Genomic DNA, 18,712 nt, shown 5'->3' on the forward strand with positions numbered 1-18,712 from the left:
AAATTTATATAGGCTGTCATTGATAATAATTTAAGTAACGGTTAAATAACTTTGCGAACTTTTTTTATGATCCTTTGTTTAAGACAACGCGAATCCTTAATATAGATAAGAGGTTCCGCTTCTCTAACTGCTTATTTTTCATGTACAAACAGTTCAAACCGGATATAACCAGGTATATCTTGTACGCCTTCTTATACCTATCAGGATTTTGCACTTTTATGGTCTTCTCACAGTTGTATTTAATTTTTAATTTTTTTAAAAATTTTTATTTATTGAAACTCGTTGATAAATTTTTATCATTTCTTTTAACACATTCACAATAATTTATGATAAAGTCAATTGGTCATAAGTTATCGTGGTTTTTTGTTGCTTATTCACAAATAATTAATTATACTGTATATGAGTATAAATTTATATTTTTGCTAATTGTCTAGGTTATATTTAATTCTAGGAATTGAGAGGGCGTTGTCCCCAAAGTCTCGGGGTGGATAACCCTCCGTAAATAATTTTTTTGCTCTGTTTTCATACTTTCGACGTTTTATTATTATTTTGTTATTTTTTCACACTCAATAAATTTCATTGTGTTGTGTACAATGACATTCCGGTTTGTTATGAATGATTTTTTTCTAAAAAGAAATTTCCGTTTTAGTATAGAAAAAAAAAAAAAATAAAGAATAAAAGTAGTATTCTATGATGATTTCGCGATTAAATGAATAATTTGTACGGAAATAAAATAATGAATGAACTTGGCTCAGAATGATTCACTAAGTACACTCGCATATTCATTGATACTAATTGATAGTAGTCATTAGTGTTTTAAATCATAACATAGTCAAATAATTTCTTTGTTATCTTTTCAATTTCGCATTTAGCAATAATAAAAAAAAAAAAAATCGTCATAAATTTGCGTTGAAGTTACATGAGTTGATTGAACAGGTGCATTTGAACAAAAAAAAAAAGGAAAAGAATAAAAAACTGCGAATTTTTTTTTCTGTATGCCAATGAGTCACCGGAGACTTTGTCCACGCCCGTTGCAGCTGTTCTGATTGCTCTGTAATATTCGGTTTTAACTCAATTCTTAGTAATCTCCTGTTGTTCTTTTATTCGTATAAATCTAGTAATTATTAATTAAAACTTTATAATATAAATTTAAAAAAAGTAGAAACTATTAACAACTCGTTATAGTATAAAAACATCCACGATAAAAACTAAAATACCATCTGTTGATCTTCTATGCGTATTTTTAAATCTTCAAACGACTTTTCCTTTCCAATTAGTAAATATCTATCTATATATGACGCTAATCAATTTTATAATTCCTTTTTTATCCTTTCATTAAAACAATTTAATGATAAGGTGAATGAACCTGCATAGTGATAACTATTTTAGGCAGTGCACTTGGCCTTCAGCCATTCAAAATTTAACCTTCACGGTGAATAATAATAAGTTATATAGGTATACTATAGTTTAATATATATACTTATAATAATATATAAGGGAAAATATAAGTAATAGATGGTCAAGCCATGCAAGGGAAACAAAAACGTTTCAGTTGGACGAAGGGATAAGTTAGCTTTGAAGGGTGACAGTCATCCCTATTATATTCCCTGATGTTTTTACGTGTTTTTACGGTAGCAAAGCTACAAATCAATAGAGTTGTCGCGACCGTGGTCGCGACAGACTGTCGTGTTTTACAAATAAGTGCCGACAAGCTAGTCATTTCATACCTTATATTACTCTAGGTTTGTAATATACATTGAAAACTATATTATCATGTTATGTTGATTTGCTTTTACTCTAAAAGTTTGTTTGAATCGCATTGTGATTCACGAGAAAACCGATAGATCGCGCGAGGCGTTTTAAATAAAATATCAACACTTTTTTAAATTAGCTTCATATATTTTTATTATTTTCATTATAATTTTTTTTTGAAAATTTCAAAAATTCATAGACTGTATTAATTTTTTTTTTTTTTTTATTATGCTCTAATAATTTATAATAAGCAGAAATAAAAAAAATTAATGGAGTCAAGATTATTTTATTAGCTTTTTTCTTTTTTACCATCAAATTATTTTTTTGGTTTTATACGTTCACTTTATTGATATTAATAAATGTCAAATATTTATTTACATTCACTTGAGATTAAGATACGAGTGTTTCAATTATAGATAAAATATTTCATATAATTTAATGTAGGTATATATGTTAGATATAAGTAAGACGCAAATAATCTATATCGATTTGGTTGAACGATTTTTAGTTCAGTTATGTGTATGAGATTATATTCCTCTGACTACTGTATCTGCACAATTCAGTCGACAAACTAAACTAAAAATTGATATTTTCTATGCAATGAACAGCCTTGTCAATTTTTTACTATAAAAATATATATTTGATTGAGTAAACCTGATTTCCAACATCAAAGTTATTATTTTTAACACCATTTACAGAGTAATTTCATAATTAACTTGTAGAAAATAAATTATATGCTTACATGTAGTGTGAAATTCCGAAGCAATATTTTACCTATTTTTAATTTGATCTATATTTATAATCTCAATTTATTTGAAAGTTTTATTAGTAATAAATCAACTGAGTTGTTTATTGCAAAGATTTTTTTAATAACAAATATAACGGTGGATTATTCCATATTAAGTTGAAAACCTCTACTTCCGGGATGACAATTTGGTATATCTAAACTTGATAACAACAAAAAATACTCCATTTACTTAATGTCAATTGATTTCTTTTAATGATAATTTTTTTCATAATTCTACTACTTTTTTACTTTAAATAACTCAGCTTAGATTTGAAGTGCATAAAAATTAAAAAAAAAAAAAAAAGAAAAATGAAAAGTAAAATAAAAGTATAAAGGATAAAAGATAAAATGGTATGTTTACGAGCTTGTTTTTATTATCATCATTATAATATTAAAGCGTGAATTTTTTAGTTGTTCATAACCCTATATTGTTTTATACATAAAATTTTCTTAACTTCAGCCTGCAGATAATACGATTCTACGAAGATACTTCAATAATATGTTTTTATATTTTATTTTTTCACTTCAGAAGATTTTTTAAAGTTTTTCAAGTAGAAGAAACTTATACCATGCGATTAAGTTGCACTTCATTCAATAACACTTTTTGTAATAATACAAAAACAATATGAAAAAGAAAAAATGACCTTCGCAAAATAATAATAATAGTAGTAATTTTAATCTAATAAAAGTTATTTAAAAAAATTAAATTATCCTATTGTCTAAACATCAGTCACATTGTGTTCAATTGTTTAAATATATTAATGTATTGATTGTTTTATGTTTATGAAACAAAATATAAATAATAAAACAAACAGAAGTAAAAATAAAAAATAATATGACACAAGACTGATTGACATGTGATAAAATTGAATATCGATTGTCATTTATAAATTCAAGTCATGAAATTTATCGACGTGATTATCTTTTTATTCATCGGCATGTAATATATAAGAACACATTACCTATACCATATTTGATTTTATATGAAGCTAAGGCTATTGCCTCGAGGGCCTCGAGTAAAGGTCTGGTTCCATGACAAAGCTTCTGGAAAATAACCCATTGGTTGCCACTTCCCGTCTGGAGGCACACCTACGATTCATGCCTACGCAGCAATACGATTCGAATCCCAATAAAACTTTTCTTTTTTTTTTTTTTTTTTTTTTTTTTAATTAAATTTTACCTTCAATACATCACAACTAAACTATCTTTTCGCAGAATAATACTAAAGTAACTAAATAAATCTGTTGAAATTAATAAATCTAAATTATTTAATCGTAAACAATCATAATTAGGGATATAAAAATAATTGTAAATAACTTCTTTTTTTTTTTTTAATTTAAAATTTTATTATTGGAAAGTTAAAAAAATATTTGAGTTTTGAACTTCCCGCTTACAATAATGACTAACAGAGATGAAGAGTAAAACAAGTCTGTAATCCGTCATATGATAGCTTGCAGCATGAAACGATTGGATGTTGTGAGAGGCGAGAAGAAATGAAATAAAATAGAATGAAAGAGCAAGAGAAAAATATATGCATGGAGGACTCGACACTTATACACATTAACTTAACTCAACTCTCGCGACGCACGACCACGCGATATAATACACACACCAGAGTACAAGATACAAGAAAGATCTCTGGTGCCCCTTTGGTGACTACACCACACTAGTTGTACCACGCACGGGTGTCTCTTTCAACCGGTCAGTATCTTTCAAACTCTGGTATAAGAAGTTCTTACAACTGACAATTTTGCTCTGAGTAGATTGAAGTTATTATTTATAAATAAATATTATTTTTATTTTAAAACAAAAAAAGTTGTAAGTGAAGAAGAAAACCTTTTGACCTGATCGCGTGCTGCATCTGAAGTGAAAAAGTGCCGGTAGAGTTCGTGAACTTTTAAAGGAGAGAATAAAGAAGTACAATTAGAAGGAGAAGCAGAAGCAAAAGTATAAGAATAAGACAACTAAATTAAGAATAAGGGTGAAAGAGAACTAAGCTAGTACTTTTGTTCTGATTCTTCCTCTTGAGTAATAATCTTATTCTTGAGCTTCCGAGTGAGAATGTGGGCTGGACAAGATGACACGCAGAGGTTTAAAACCAGGTTCGTCGAAATCTCTTTGTTTCATATAATTGCCGCGAATTTTTGTTAATTATTCAAAATTTAATTTAGTAAATATGAAGTTAAATGTCGTATCAAATGAATCATTTAATACAGTTAGCTGATTTATTGTGAATTATATTTGTTAATCATAATTAATGACACGGTGAGTAAAGAGATGGATGCATTAGAATCGAGAAATCAGTGGCACACTCCAAGAAGAATTCGTGACAGGATCTCGCGTGCCGGAAGCACCGGCTTGTTAATTCTACAGGTTAAAAGGGTTAAACGAGTTATCTCGTCTCTTACATTAGCTGCTGGCTGTCGATATACTCGTTCATGCATTAAATTCATCCTTGGGAATAGAAAATTTTCATCTTAAAAAATTTTTTTTTCTTTTATTCAAATCATTGTCTAGTGTTTCACTAAACCATTCTGTGTTTTTCTTTTCTTTTCTATTCTATTTTTTTATAATAAAAATTCGAATGAAAATTTTCAATTATATTTATAATTTCATTAAATTCTTCCAACTTTTCTCTCGCCTTAGTGATCTTTAATATAATTATTCAACGATTGTAATTGTCAAATTTTATAACTTCGTGACAAAATAAATATATTCGTAAAAATGATAAAAATTAATTATAAAATTAAGAATGAGACATAATTTTATTGGTTAAGATTTAATGTAAATTTAAAATAGTTGATTTGTAATAGAGAGAATAGTGGAATGACCTCATCACAAAGTTAAGCTTAATGGTGGAGAAAGACAAGTGTAAACACGCGAGTTTGTACCAATCGATAAGTCATTTGCACGTTGTAAATTAAGTATATTATGCTATATATACATATATACATACATACATATATATATATATATATATATATATATATATATATATATATATATATATATTATAGATGAAATGAATTATAAAGCTTGTGTATAAAGTCGCGTGTTAGATCTCATTGTTCAGTTAGCTAAATGTCGATTCTTGTCTCACCAATTCTACAACCATTCATTTCTGTCTGTGAATGTGCAAGTATATATTTCTCATGCATTCTTTAATGCCCAGACCGCAAAAACAAACAATTAATATTTTTATACAGTCTGTCAATTATTATAATTTATTTTTGTCAATTGATTTAGAGAAAAATTAATTTAAAAAGAAAAAAAAAAAACAATCTTCTTTCTAATTGTTTTTTTTTATCTTTCATAAAAAAAAAATTAAGAATTAAAAAAACTTAACTGTAGTTTTTTTTATCAGCAATTAACAGTTTCCTTCTAATAATAAGTTTTTAATAAAATTAATGAGCGGCACTATGAATTAATTAAAATTATGAGTAATTACAACAACAATTAATAATAATATATTATGATTTTATATCATTTCCTCGAATTATCACAACTCTGGTTATATCGTTATTGAAGACTTTTAACTATTTACAATTATCGAGTATAAATTACTCACTTAAAGTAGTTCAAGATTTAATTTATTCAAATTTTTTTTTTACTTTATATTCGTGATAACTCAGTAGTCTTGAAATATACCAAACACTAAAGTTAAGTGCTATACATACATATATAAAATAAAATGTCTAAGAAGGCAAAAGGAATCCAAGAAGTAATAGATATATTTATACTCGAGATATGATTTCAAGGCTAATGCCAAGTTTAAATAAGAGTAAAAGACGTATACACAAAAATGGCAATGCTGATGTTTAAACTCGTTTTAAATAAATTATTTAATCTCACTTTTTTACATTTGCTCACAATTTAAATAATATGTTTCATTTATCAATAGACTCAATTTATAAATTATAAAATAAATCATTTTTCTTGGGTATACATTTTTTAATAAAAAAAATATATTTATATACTTAAATACATAATGTATATTTATTTACTTATTTAGGTACATAACAATTTAAAAATATGACAAGACAATTTAAGCTGTCCATGCACGAAAGAGTTAAATAAAATGTAATTGGCACAGTCCGTTAATCAGCGATTGATTGCTACTTAGATTTGTTTATGGTGGTTTCTTATATATATATATATATATATATACATGTGTGTATGTGTATATCAATAATATGCCAGTCGCATGTAAAATAACATACATTAAATCAAATTTGCATTCGTCTCGGATACTTTATTATTACTCTAATTTTTTGAACTACGACGTTTACTTATACCGATCTATATGATACATTCACTACTGTAATAAATTTTTTTTTAAAATTATTATCATTTTTATTACTGTTTTGTTAGTATTTTCACGGATGACTGTACTTGTATGTCCGCTATTTTATGATAATATAAGTCACATGTCTTGAGGCTTACTTTTACGAAGATATACCCAAAAGCGGTTTTTCTGGGTAATTATTTAATGATAATGCCTCTTTTACATTTCTTTACAATTTTTTATTTTATTTTTTTTTGAAACTCGTTTCTCGTTAAACTTATTTCCAAGAAGAACAAACATTTCATTAAATCACTTAAAATTTTTTATTTTTTAATGAATTCTTTTTCTTTGTTCTTTGTAAAACTATATACAAGAAGACATTTATACATTCTGAGCCATGAGAATTTTACTATCATACGCCACACCCGGTTAACTGTGCACGTAATGAGGAAATACGTGGTTAGTACTGTTTGATTTGCCGCATAAGTGCAGACGTTAAAAGTCATACACTATATTCATGATAACTGTGAGCAATTTCGTTAAACATATTGTCTTTATCACTAAAATTGTTCGTATACTTCAATTGAGAGCTTCTCTAGTAACCTGTAGACAATTTTTAGTTTCAAGGATCGCTGATGATAATTATTTTATAAATTTATTTCATTTCAAAATATTAATAAGTAGATAACAATAAGTTTTAACAATATCTTCTCTATATAATTTGATGTAAGTGCATATATATATATATATACATATGCTGCACCCAATGACTCAACAAACGTGTACTTTCTTTTTGATAATGTGAACAAGTTCTACCCACACAAATTTACATCTAGAGTACCATGAAGTTTTGGTGTTTGTGATTATCTCAACATTTTTTGTTATAATTCATAATCCTGTATCATTAACATAATTTTGTCAAATATAAGACAGTTGATTTATTGATCAAAATTAATCATACACAATTTTGATAAATTTATCATTCAATCATAATTACAATTAATTTTTTTAAATGAAAAATTTAATTTCTGACATTTGACATATTCATGGAGGCTAATGGGGGTTAATTATATTCATAAACAAGTTTGTTTCATTCATTATTTATTTATTTGAATTTTAATTAAAGTATTAATGTCACCCTAATTTTTTTTATCTTTCAATTAGTGAAAATAAATAACTTTTTAAATTAATTAATTAATTAACATAAAATCGTGTTTATATTATGTCCTTTTCATTAATAAATTTGATTTAATCTTTTAAAAGATATGATTATCATGTAAGTAAACGAGGACGTTGAGTGATTATTCACAACCCGGAAATAATTTGGTCTTTGCTTGATAAATTAAAGGTATTTCTCTTGGTATTTTATCATTGATCTTATTAAGTACCCAGTGAAAAGTGACTCAAATTAAATCGTCTGTTTTCATAGTCTGAGAATTTACTCAACTATTTATATTGTTCATTTTTATTTTCATTATCAGTATAAATTGTAATTTATAACAATAAATGAAGTATATTAAATTTAATTCGAATCTGCAATCATTAAATATACTGTCTGATGTCCAATTGCAACCGACGACTTCCCTCTTATAAAAAGCTCTTTCTTAAAGCTTTGTACTTCATTTAAATCATTAACTTGTTTATTTTTCTTCAACTATAATGATCTCTTCCAGATGCTCATCCTAAGCAGAAACATGTTGAAACATTTTTCCTATAAAATTAAATATTTTCCTCTTTTTTTTAAATAATTCATATCGTAATTTACTTGACGTCACACATATGTTAAATTGTAGTAAATAAATACATAGTTAATAAATTGAGGTGACGGTAAAGGTTAAAAGGACTTTATTTATAGTTTTAAATTAATTGAATTAGTATAGTGGATTGAACAAGTTATATATCTTGTCTTAAGTGAATAATTATCAACTTTTTTATATACACTCCTCATATGGCTCAATTTAAAAAAATTTCTACATGTTGTCATACCCTTCACGGGACCCTGCGACTGCGTGCTTTTCTGTAAGCTTCCTGACGTGTCTATGATGGATCTCACGTGCTCACACATAGTTGTATACGTGATAAAATTCTCGCTGAACGGGCCCGAGAATTAATGCGCGTGGAAAGGAGCGCGAAAGATACCTCGTTGGGTTTATATATATAAGTACCAGTAGCCGGAATCATGCTTCGGTGTGCATACGATTTTTCGCCGTCTTCTCATTTTTAATGTTCCCTCTTCTTGTCTCATACTTACATTATTCCTTAACGTTAATTTTAAGTATTTTATTTCTGTCCTTTTTTTGCAAAAACGGTAAATGTTTTCACCACTGGGGATATTTAATTTCCATAAGATTAAAAAAAACTTAATTATCAGCAATCATCTAAATTACTATTACACCTATATACTTTAATATATTTAAACTTAAATTATAAATTTTATTATTTGTATTGAATAAAATATGTTCATAAAATTTATTCTATTATATCTATTTAATAAAAGAAAGAAATAAAAAAACAAAAAAAGATTTTTTAAATAATACGAAAAATTTATACTTTCAATTTTATTATTTATTTATAATAATAAAATAAAACAGACTAAGTGAATGATTCAAAAATGATTAATTATGTAAACGTTTAATGAATACTTTTTCTTAATATACGTACATAATATGAACTCTCAATTTTTTCTTTAATTACATTAAGTAGCAAGATGATTAATGACTCTCATAAAAATTAACTGTCTCCATTTATCTAAAACAATATAATATTAAATCTTAACAAGTCTTTATGGAGAACCTGACCTGAAGATGCTCTTCCTAATTAAACTCAGTTCGTAACGCATCGAGAGTTTAGTACAATAAAATGAGAAATCTTAAATTTCTGGCACTATACAATTGTCCGATTAAATATGTGATCTAAAATTATGTCTTTATAAAGGAACATTAACCTATTAAATGAGTAATATTTTTTCCTAAAAAATTATGAAACCTATAATTTAAATAAATTATTTTTTATTTTAAATAGCATTAGTTATATATCATTATCACTTACTATACCATGTGAATGTATAAATAAAAATTATTACGAAAGATATTTCCATATCAGGTTATTATAACGCGAGACATTACAGCACACATGAACTACATAACTGGACATAATTTGTACCCGTGTGAGATTGAATATAGCGCAAACTCGTTAATGTGTGCGACCATCGTGTCAAGTTTTTCTTCATTTATCATTTTTTTAAAAATGTTATTTCTTTCATTCTTACATTTATGTCCTCAATGAATCTCTTCAGTTTATTCACAAAAGAGAGAGGGTGGGATAAAAAAACAATGCAAAGGATAGATACACATATATTCATATATTACTGCGTCGTTGTGTTAAAACTTCTCTTATTTCTTTCACGCATTCATGATTTCTTGCTAGGTGAGAATTAACGTGTTTCCCTGTCGTTTTTTTTTTTTTTAAGCATAAAAATAAAAAGGCTGTCTTGACAGTTTAAAAATCATACAAACGGACTTTTGTTTAATTTTTATGGTTGTAAAAAAAATGCTTTCTTGTTTTTTTATGTATTAAATAACTTTCACTTAAAACGATTATATATAAATTTATAAATTTTTTTACTTATAATATATACTAATAATTAATTTTTTTGTTTGTTTTAGGTAAGTACATCTCGATTCATCAGTATCTAATAAATGCATCTCAGTAATGATATGATACATTTATATATATATATATATATATATATATATATATATATATATATATATCAATGTGTGTCAGTAGCGGCAGATGCAGATAATGATAAAAATGATTGGTTTATGTATTTGTTAGCAATATTAATGTAAGTATCTAGAACTTTACTTCTTGTGAGTAATTATTGATATTTATTATCAAAATATTTAAGAGTTTACGTTAAAGAAGGTAAAGTAAGGAACGTAGCATCTTTTTTATTGATTATTATCTGTGAGAGAGCTAACGCTTGCTTGAGTTTCTTAACTTCAGCTTGATGCCAACTGTTGGCCGATAAATAATTCCTTGGCATTTGTACATATGTATACGTATATATATGATAGAAACAGCAGCAAGTTAACTTGCAAGTTTAATATATCGGTTCGTTGACCTCAAAGGTGCAAACATCGATTACACACTTTTAATACGATGAGAAGATTCGCTCGAGACCTTAGTCGTGTCTCACTGACTGTTGTGATGTGATTCATCGAACTAATTCATGTTTCTATGATATATGAGTCTGCGACTTGATAAAATATATATATTGACATTTTTTTCATGAAAATATTTATACAATGTAAACTATGTCGTATACATTATCATCGAAATTTCTTATCTTGAAAAAAAAAAAAATTTATTTAGTATTAAACTCAACATTGTTAAATATGATCGGGATATTATAGAAAAAAAAAAAAAGATAGTTAATAAAATCAAAGACGGATGTCATCGAAAATTCGCGGAAACGCATTGCAATTTCCAAGTGGCAGGCTTGTACAAACTCAACTTCCTCAGTGACTTAATGGAGCGGGACTCGTTTCTAATAAGATTATTATCGTTGCATCATTTTTTTCTTGCATCCTGTGTGTAACGATACTCAACAACAAGTAATAATAATCTTAGTAGCAGTCCGTATACTCTAGCTTTTACATTATTACACTGGTCACTATTAATTACTGCATATTTTCCAACAAGACTATTAAAATATTGCGATCCTACTAGTATCAAAATATCGAGTCGATGATCAATTTCATCATAGTCATCATCATCATTATCATTATTATTATTATCATCATGAACATCACCAAGCATTCTTTGCCTTCATCTCATCAAATCTAAAAGAAAACCACGTAACGCGCGGACGCAACGACTAGAACGCGCACGTTCCTTACACGGTTAATGCACGACAACGAATAAGAAAAGAGAAGGAATAAAAGGATGTACCCGAGGGTTCCCGTAATTACACATAACCAGAGACGCGAGAGAGCAGACGGGAGATAGAACCACCTATTTCCGGATTTACGTCTGCACGTTTGTGATGTAGCCTGGCACCGTGCCACTTAAAACTTTTCATCGTTTCATAAAAGATTATATACGAAAATTACTTTAATTTAAGATATTTTTCATTTATTTTTTAACTTTAATTTAGTAAATGTCATAAAAAAACAAATCGTAGATTCTAATTTAGCTGTAAAAAATTTAATTTAAAAATCAAGAAGACTCATTATTTTCTTCATGCTATTACTAAGTTTTTACTCATTATAATACCTAAAATATATTTTTACTTACATTGTAACGGTATAATTATAATTCAACCATGTTAAATCAATTAAGTAGATTATAAAAAAATATTAGATTTAAACGTTGAAATTTAGCTCGTGTCATTGAACTATCCATGACAATTAATCAAGAGTAAAAATCATTCTCGATGGTTTCTTTTTTAGTTAAAAAATATTTTCTTGGTCTAGTGATTTTCTGCTTGGTCATTGACGGTAGAAATCGTATGAGTGTCTGCTGAGATTAGCAATAAAGTTACTATCTATATACATACACATATACATTTTCAATTAATCTTTTCTATATAATTAGTTGAAAAAATTTTTTTTTTCAAACGTTTAGCACTTCATGTGTTCAGAATAAAATTATCCTCAATTATCGCATTCTACTGTTTATTTAATTTCTGCAATTCTTCACTGTTGAATATAAACAAAGAATGAATAAACGCACGATTTTGTCGTTGTCAATGGGATTAGAATCGATCCGTGTGATAATTAATATTGTGTCTACTTGACTATTCATTTTATTAATCTAATGCATCAGCATGCATGCAGTAAGTCTTGTTAATGTATAATATAACTACTACAACACCAGATGGATGGACATGTTGTTTCGTTGCTCTAACTTCGTAGCGAAAGCAGAAAAAAAAAATCATTTAATGATTGTATGGATACGTATTTTGTTAGTCATCATAGTATATAAGCTTATATTTAACGTACAAAAAAAAAATTTGATCCAGGAGAAAATCATTATACGTATAAATATTTAATATATTATCCTTTTTTAAAGTTATTTTTTTGATTTATTTCAAAATACACTTTATGTATTAAAGACTACCGTGTTTGACAGAAAAAAAAAATATACAATAGAAACTACATGGCTTCTTAATTTTGATAATATATAAGCCTCATTAGTAACGTCCAGCTATTTTTTTATGCTCTACTTATTTTCATTTTTATTTTTTATTTTTAATTGATCTTATTCAAACTTTACAATCAAATTTCATAAAAAAATATAGAGCTTGAAAATATAATGAATATTTAAAAAATTTTTTTTTCGTCATTATAAAAATTATTTTTTCACTAAAAATTAATGTCAAATAATTAAAATAATTTTCATCATTAATTATTTTTTTTATCGTCAAAATAATGACATAAAAGATATTTTTTATGCTCTAAAAACTTTTTTTTTTACTTTTAATAAACCATATTATATTTAACTAGAGATTAAAATCAATAAGAATTATTTAATTATGATGATTTTAATATTATTATATATAATTAAATCATTTTTTCACCTTTAATTATGGTTCGTAAAAAAAAAAAATAATAATAATAATACATATTCATTTCCGAGTAAGTAAATTTTCACATAATAATGATTTGTACATGTTTTTAGAGCTAGAATTTCTAAAAAATATAATACATATAATGAAAAAAAAATTAATTTATAATTTTACAACGGTATTTAATTGGGCAAATGATTGTTGTGATATGAGAAAAGTACAAAAGAGGGTCACTAAATAAAAAAAGTAAAATAAAATAATTGGGTGGCATTTCCTGGATTAAACTGAGCACGGAAATATAATAAACGGACCAATCTTTACACCATTCAACTGATATCTTTTTATTCATCTCTCTTTCTTCATCTTTCATTATCTGTTATTTTCTTCCGTCCAATGTGATGCGTGTTACAAGGTGATTAATGCAATAATGCCAAAGTACATCACGCAAATAGTCGTTTGATGTGAAAGCTTCTCTCACGTCATTGAAAATATTGCTTAGTTTCGGAATTATCAACTTTATCAAAACCAATTTTAACTTTATATTATTTGTTACTGTGATTGTAGTTTAGTAGTAGCTATTGTTATTGTTGATACCGATATTATTTTTATTGTTGTTGTGTTGTACTTATTGAATATCAAGTCAGTGAACCACACAAACTGTTTAAAAAAAAAAAAAAAAAAAAAAAAAAAAAAAAGAACTATCTCAGTCAGATGCATTCTATAAATCCTCTGCGTACTTGAACATTTATAAATGGTCAGAACAGAGCTATACTGAAAAATAGACTTAAGGTTTTACTGCTCGTGAGAATTACACTCAAAGAAGTTTCTTTGAGCTCACATTCAACGATAAACGTCACGCAATAATTTAACGTATATTTACAAAACATTTAAAATAATATGAGTCATATTTTATTACATAACTTAAACACTCAACTTTATGTTTATTATTAAATTATTTTTTTATTCATATTTTAAAAATCGACCGCCCTTGATTGATAATTTAAATTATTGAGATTAAATTATATTCAAAAACACACACACACACACATATATATATATATATCTAGTTTTTTTTTGTTCAATACATAGTTAAATATTATACGAATTTTAAAAAATCGGTCTATTGGTTGACCCTGCGGGCCAGCCCCAAAACTTTCCACTGTTTGCGAGCTCCTTAAGCTCGAAAACATCGTTGTGAATACATTTTCGAGCTCTTCGAGCTCAAAAATACTTTTGTATGCCGTTTTCGGAAAAAAACGTTTTATACCATTTATTTCTTCAACAATATCTCGCGAATGAATTAGCGATTTTGATGGTTGAGGAGGCAGTTGACGCATTTTGTTGAATTCTAAAGCTGATCAGATTTTAGAATTGTTTGGTTGAGTTGTTTTAAAGATATTCGCAAAAATCGGTTTTTTACCATTTCTATCGCCCGTGATATCTCTCAAACGAATTATCCGATTGAGACGGCTCTTGCGGCATTCGACGCGTTTCATCAAGTTTTAGAGATGATTAGACTTTGGAGTTGATCGATCGAATCGTTTTTTTAGAAATTTTGAAAAAATTAAAAAAAAATTTTTTTTTGTTTTGTTACGTTTTAGGAAATTACCTCAAATTAATTAAAAATAAAAAAATAATTTTTAATTATTAAATTCAATCCAGGTTTGGCGTCGTTAAATTGTGGTGATTATTAATTATGGAGAATGCAGGTTCGAGCTCCATGAGCTCTCCCAAAACTGACTATTTTGACATTATAAAAATATAATAAAGCCAACAGAGTTGACAAAATGTTGACGCTGCATCTCAGGTTCCCTGTGAGAGAATCGTCGTCCCGGCCCGGGTCTCATGCAGTCATTTGCTTAGACTTCCCGCGAGCTACGGCGGCTCTCTTACCGTAACCGATTTCTGTTACATTGCATAAAATTAGTTTATTAAAAATAATTAATTTAATTTAATCAATAAAATATTACAGGGACGTAACAGTTTATTTTATATACCATCAAGTCTATTCAACCAATTAATGTAAAATTTACAGGAAAATTGATGGTTAGCAAGCTCTGTCGATTGCCACCAAAACTATTCAAATCTAATACTTAATTAAAAAGTTATATGGAGCTTACACACACATGCGCGCGCGGACACGGACATTATTCTAAAAATAGTTAGAATAGCTTCCTAGGACCTCAAAACGTCGACTTCTGATGAAATTTCGATTTTCGCAAATCGGGGTGAAAACAATAACCCCGAATTTTTCGGAAATCGTCGATTTTCTTAGCGGGAAGTTGAAAAAATATGAAATTAAAGATATCGGATATTACAGATGTAATAGAAAATAGCGAAAAATTTCATGTCGTATCAATTGAATAATATATAAATTAAATTGTATACATATATAATAATATAAGAGAAAGGAAAACAAAGGAAACAGACTAATCATCGATTGATTGAATAGTTTGTATTCACGCCTGACTTAACACGTTTGCTGATCAACATAATTTAAATTTTTAGTTAGTTTTTTTTTCTTTTTTATTCTTATTATTATTTCTATTCATTGTTCAATCCAATCAGCTAAAGAGCTAGATCAGTTGTTACAATCTAATCTGTTTTATTTTCACCTTTTCACCGTTTCACAGATAACTTTCTATTCTCCAATCACAATAGGCAGGCTTTTGAATCGTATTCTTTCTTTCATTTATTATATCCGTTAGATGTAAAAGTGTCTTTTTATTTTTCGTACACAGTTTAAATTTCTGATTGAAAATAACTTGCTGCTCAATCTAATAAAATCTCAACGGGAGTTAAATTGTACTCACACTGGTTTTGTTTGTTAACGTCATCATTAGTTGCAGTATTGAAATTGTAGTTACTACCTAGCATTGGTAGATATCCTTGATCTTAAAATGTGCTACGTACAAAGAAGAGAAGTCTTGACAGATGAGTCGAGGGCAGATGAAATTCCACCTGACCACAAGTAGATCAGAACGACCTGACGATCGATCTTCGTCGGAAACGTCGCTTGATCAACTCTCATGAAGCTTTCTCATGCGACAATAAAAAAAAATTATAGATATCTATTGAATTTCTTACTATTTATATTTATCAATATATAACATCGAAGCTTCATTTGTCTTAAATGTTTTCTGCAACACCTTCAAAAGATACTTGAAGACGTAATATAAAATATAAATGAATAATTTATTTTTAAATAAATTTTATTATATTTATAACCTTAAATATTTCACCTACATACAATGGATAAAGAAACTTCATCACCTCTTGCTCTTCCTCGCCGCGTACTGCAGTCCCTGCAATGTCGTTTCTATCGATTTTAAGCTGGGTATAGCTGCTTCTGGGCGGACTCACTCTCATCTAAAGTACCGGAAAATGTGCAGAATCCGTAGCTCTATACAAGACCGCTCTTTAAAAAAATCTAGAACACTTTCTGACGTCACGTATATTAAACTTATTTTTTTAGTTACTCCATTATAATAAATCTACATATCTCCACAAAATCTATGATAAAATTAGTTGCAAATAAATTGAAATATATGATAATATTGATAAATGAATTCTGCATCAATAATTTCAAATATGTTTATTTTTTAACTATATGATTAATCTACACCCACGTTCACGTGTATAAGAATCTGCGACATAATCTTTCGGTTTGAAGGTTAATGAAAATCAAAGGCTTGGCCTCAATTTCGTTTGTCTTAATAATAATCATACATTGGATAACATTAAATTATATGTATTATTTTATTTTTTATATCAGAACAACAAAATTAGATATTTAATTTTGACAGTTCTTTATCGTGTGACAAAAAATATTTAACCGGATGTCAATTGCATTGACTTCTATTGTCCCTTATTATTATTATTATTATTATTATTATTCCTTGATTCTTCAAGGTTATTCAGCGATCCATTTCTTCCTGTGTCAGTGCAAAAGCGGTATTGCGGCGACGGTGACGATACTGTTGAGTTGTTGTTCGACTGGTTGGTGTCACCAAGCGTAATTCCTTGACTCGTCAAGAATCGAATTTCTTTGTTGTCACCATACGTTAAATAAGTGAAAATAAACGTCAACAAATGAACATCATGTCAATCAATTTTTTTTTTCTCTGCTTTAACTTATATATATATATATATATATATATATACACAAAATTTAAGATACAATGGCACTATACATCCATCAGCTTTATATATACTTTACTCTATACCAAAGAGTATAGATTATAAAAATAAATTTCAAAACTCAAACAGTTAGTGATGTTAATGGTTGCTAAAGAAAGTTAATTTCAACGGACCACATGGTGGTATGTTTGATAAACATTCTTTAAACAATCTGCTGCATAAAGTCTGTAAGACTTGAGTTATATTTTGCAGTAAAGGAAAAATATGTATAAAAAAGAGTTAAAGCAAAAGCATGTTTGCCCAAGACAATTTCTCAAAGGATTATTCTTCACCCGATCTATATATATATATATATATATATATATATATATATATATATATATATATATATATATATATATATATATATATATAAGATAAAAGATATAAATAATGTTCAAGTCGATCGTACTTTAATCATTATGTTCAAAGCCACACTTGTGGTTTCTTACCACAAGAATCAGTTGAATGTATACCCGAGGCAACTGTCTCATCTCAAGCAAAAAGTTTCCGCCATCTCGACAACTTACGAGTTATGATGATCATCATTAATACGACGTTCATCGCCTCATGCTTCACTGGATTATGATTTTGTAGTTACGTTGCGTAATATCTGAGTTTCCTTTTCCTTTTCCTTTTTTTTTTTTTTTTTTTTTTTTTCATGATTTCAATCTTCTTTTTTTTGTTAACACAGTTTTAAAGGCAACAAAAATATATAACTATCAATCAAATTTAAAAAAAAAAATTAACTATATATTATTGATAACTTTGCTTATATAACTTTTTTTTTAATGTTTAAAATTACATATAATAAATATATTTTTATTAACTTAATAATTTATTAGTGATATTTATCTCCAGTTTTATACACAAAAAATCAATAATAATTTGTTAAACAACTAGTTTGAATTATATTTCCATTTATTAATTAAAATGAAATTTATATTTATTAAAACAATTTAATTAAACTTTTTTTTTTTTAATTATAAAGTAAAAAAAAATTAACCTCAACGATTAATCTTTTAGCTCGTAAATTAATTAGAAACTTTCGCCAAACCTTCATGTGTATAATCTTTTTTTACCCTACCTAAGTATTATCTATGATCTTTTATCAGTGATATTCACTCGCAGACAC

The 18,712-nt window shown here is 27.2% G+C and overlaps 1 protein-coding gene across 2 annotated transcripts in view; it reads left to right on the forward strand.

The window, feature by feature from the left end:
* LOC103578992 (microtubule-associated protein Jupiter) overlaps window positions 1-18,712 on the forward strand; it is a 32,942-nt gene that overhangs the window by 472 nt on the left and 13,758 nt on the right. Inside the window, exon 1 of one of the 2 annotated variants that reach the window (XM_014443608.2) lies at window positions 4,226-4,641. The exons of the other annotated variant lie outside the window; for it this stretch is intronic. Coding sequence (XP_014299094.1) covers window positions 4,601-4,641 — 41 coding nt within the window. The 5' untranslated portion in view covers window positions 4,226-4,600. Of the gene's footprint in view, window positions 1-4,225; window positions 4,642-18,712 lie in introns of those variants that run through there. 2 annotated transcript variants of the gene reach the window in all.

This window comes from Microplitis demolitor, chromosome 8 (genome assembly GCF_026212275.2).
Source record: "Microplitis demolitor isolate Queensland-Clemson2020A chromosome 8, iyMicDemo2.1a, whole genome shotgun sequence".
NCBI classification, from domain to species: domain Eukaryota; kingdom Metazoa; phylum Arthropoda; class Insecta; order Hymenoptera; family Braconidae; genus Microplitis; species Microplitis demolitor.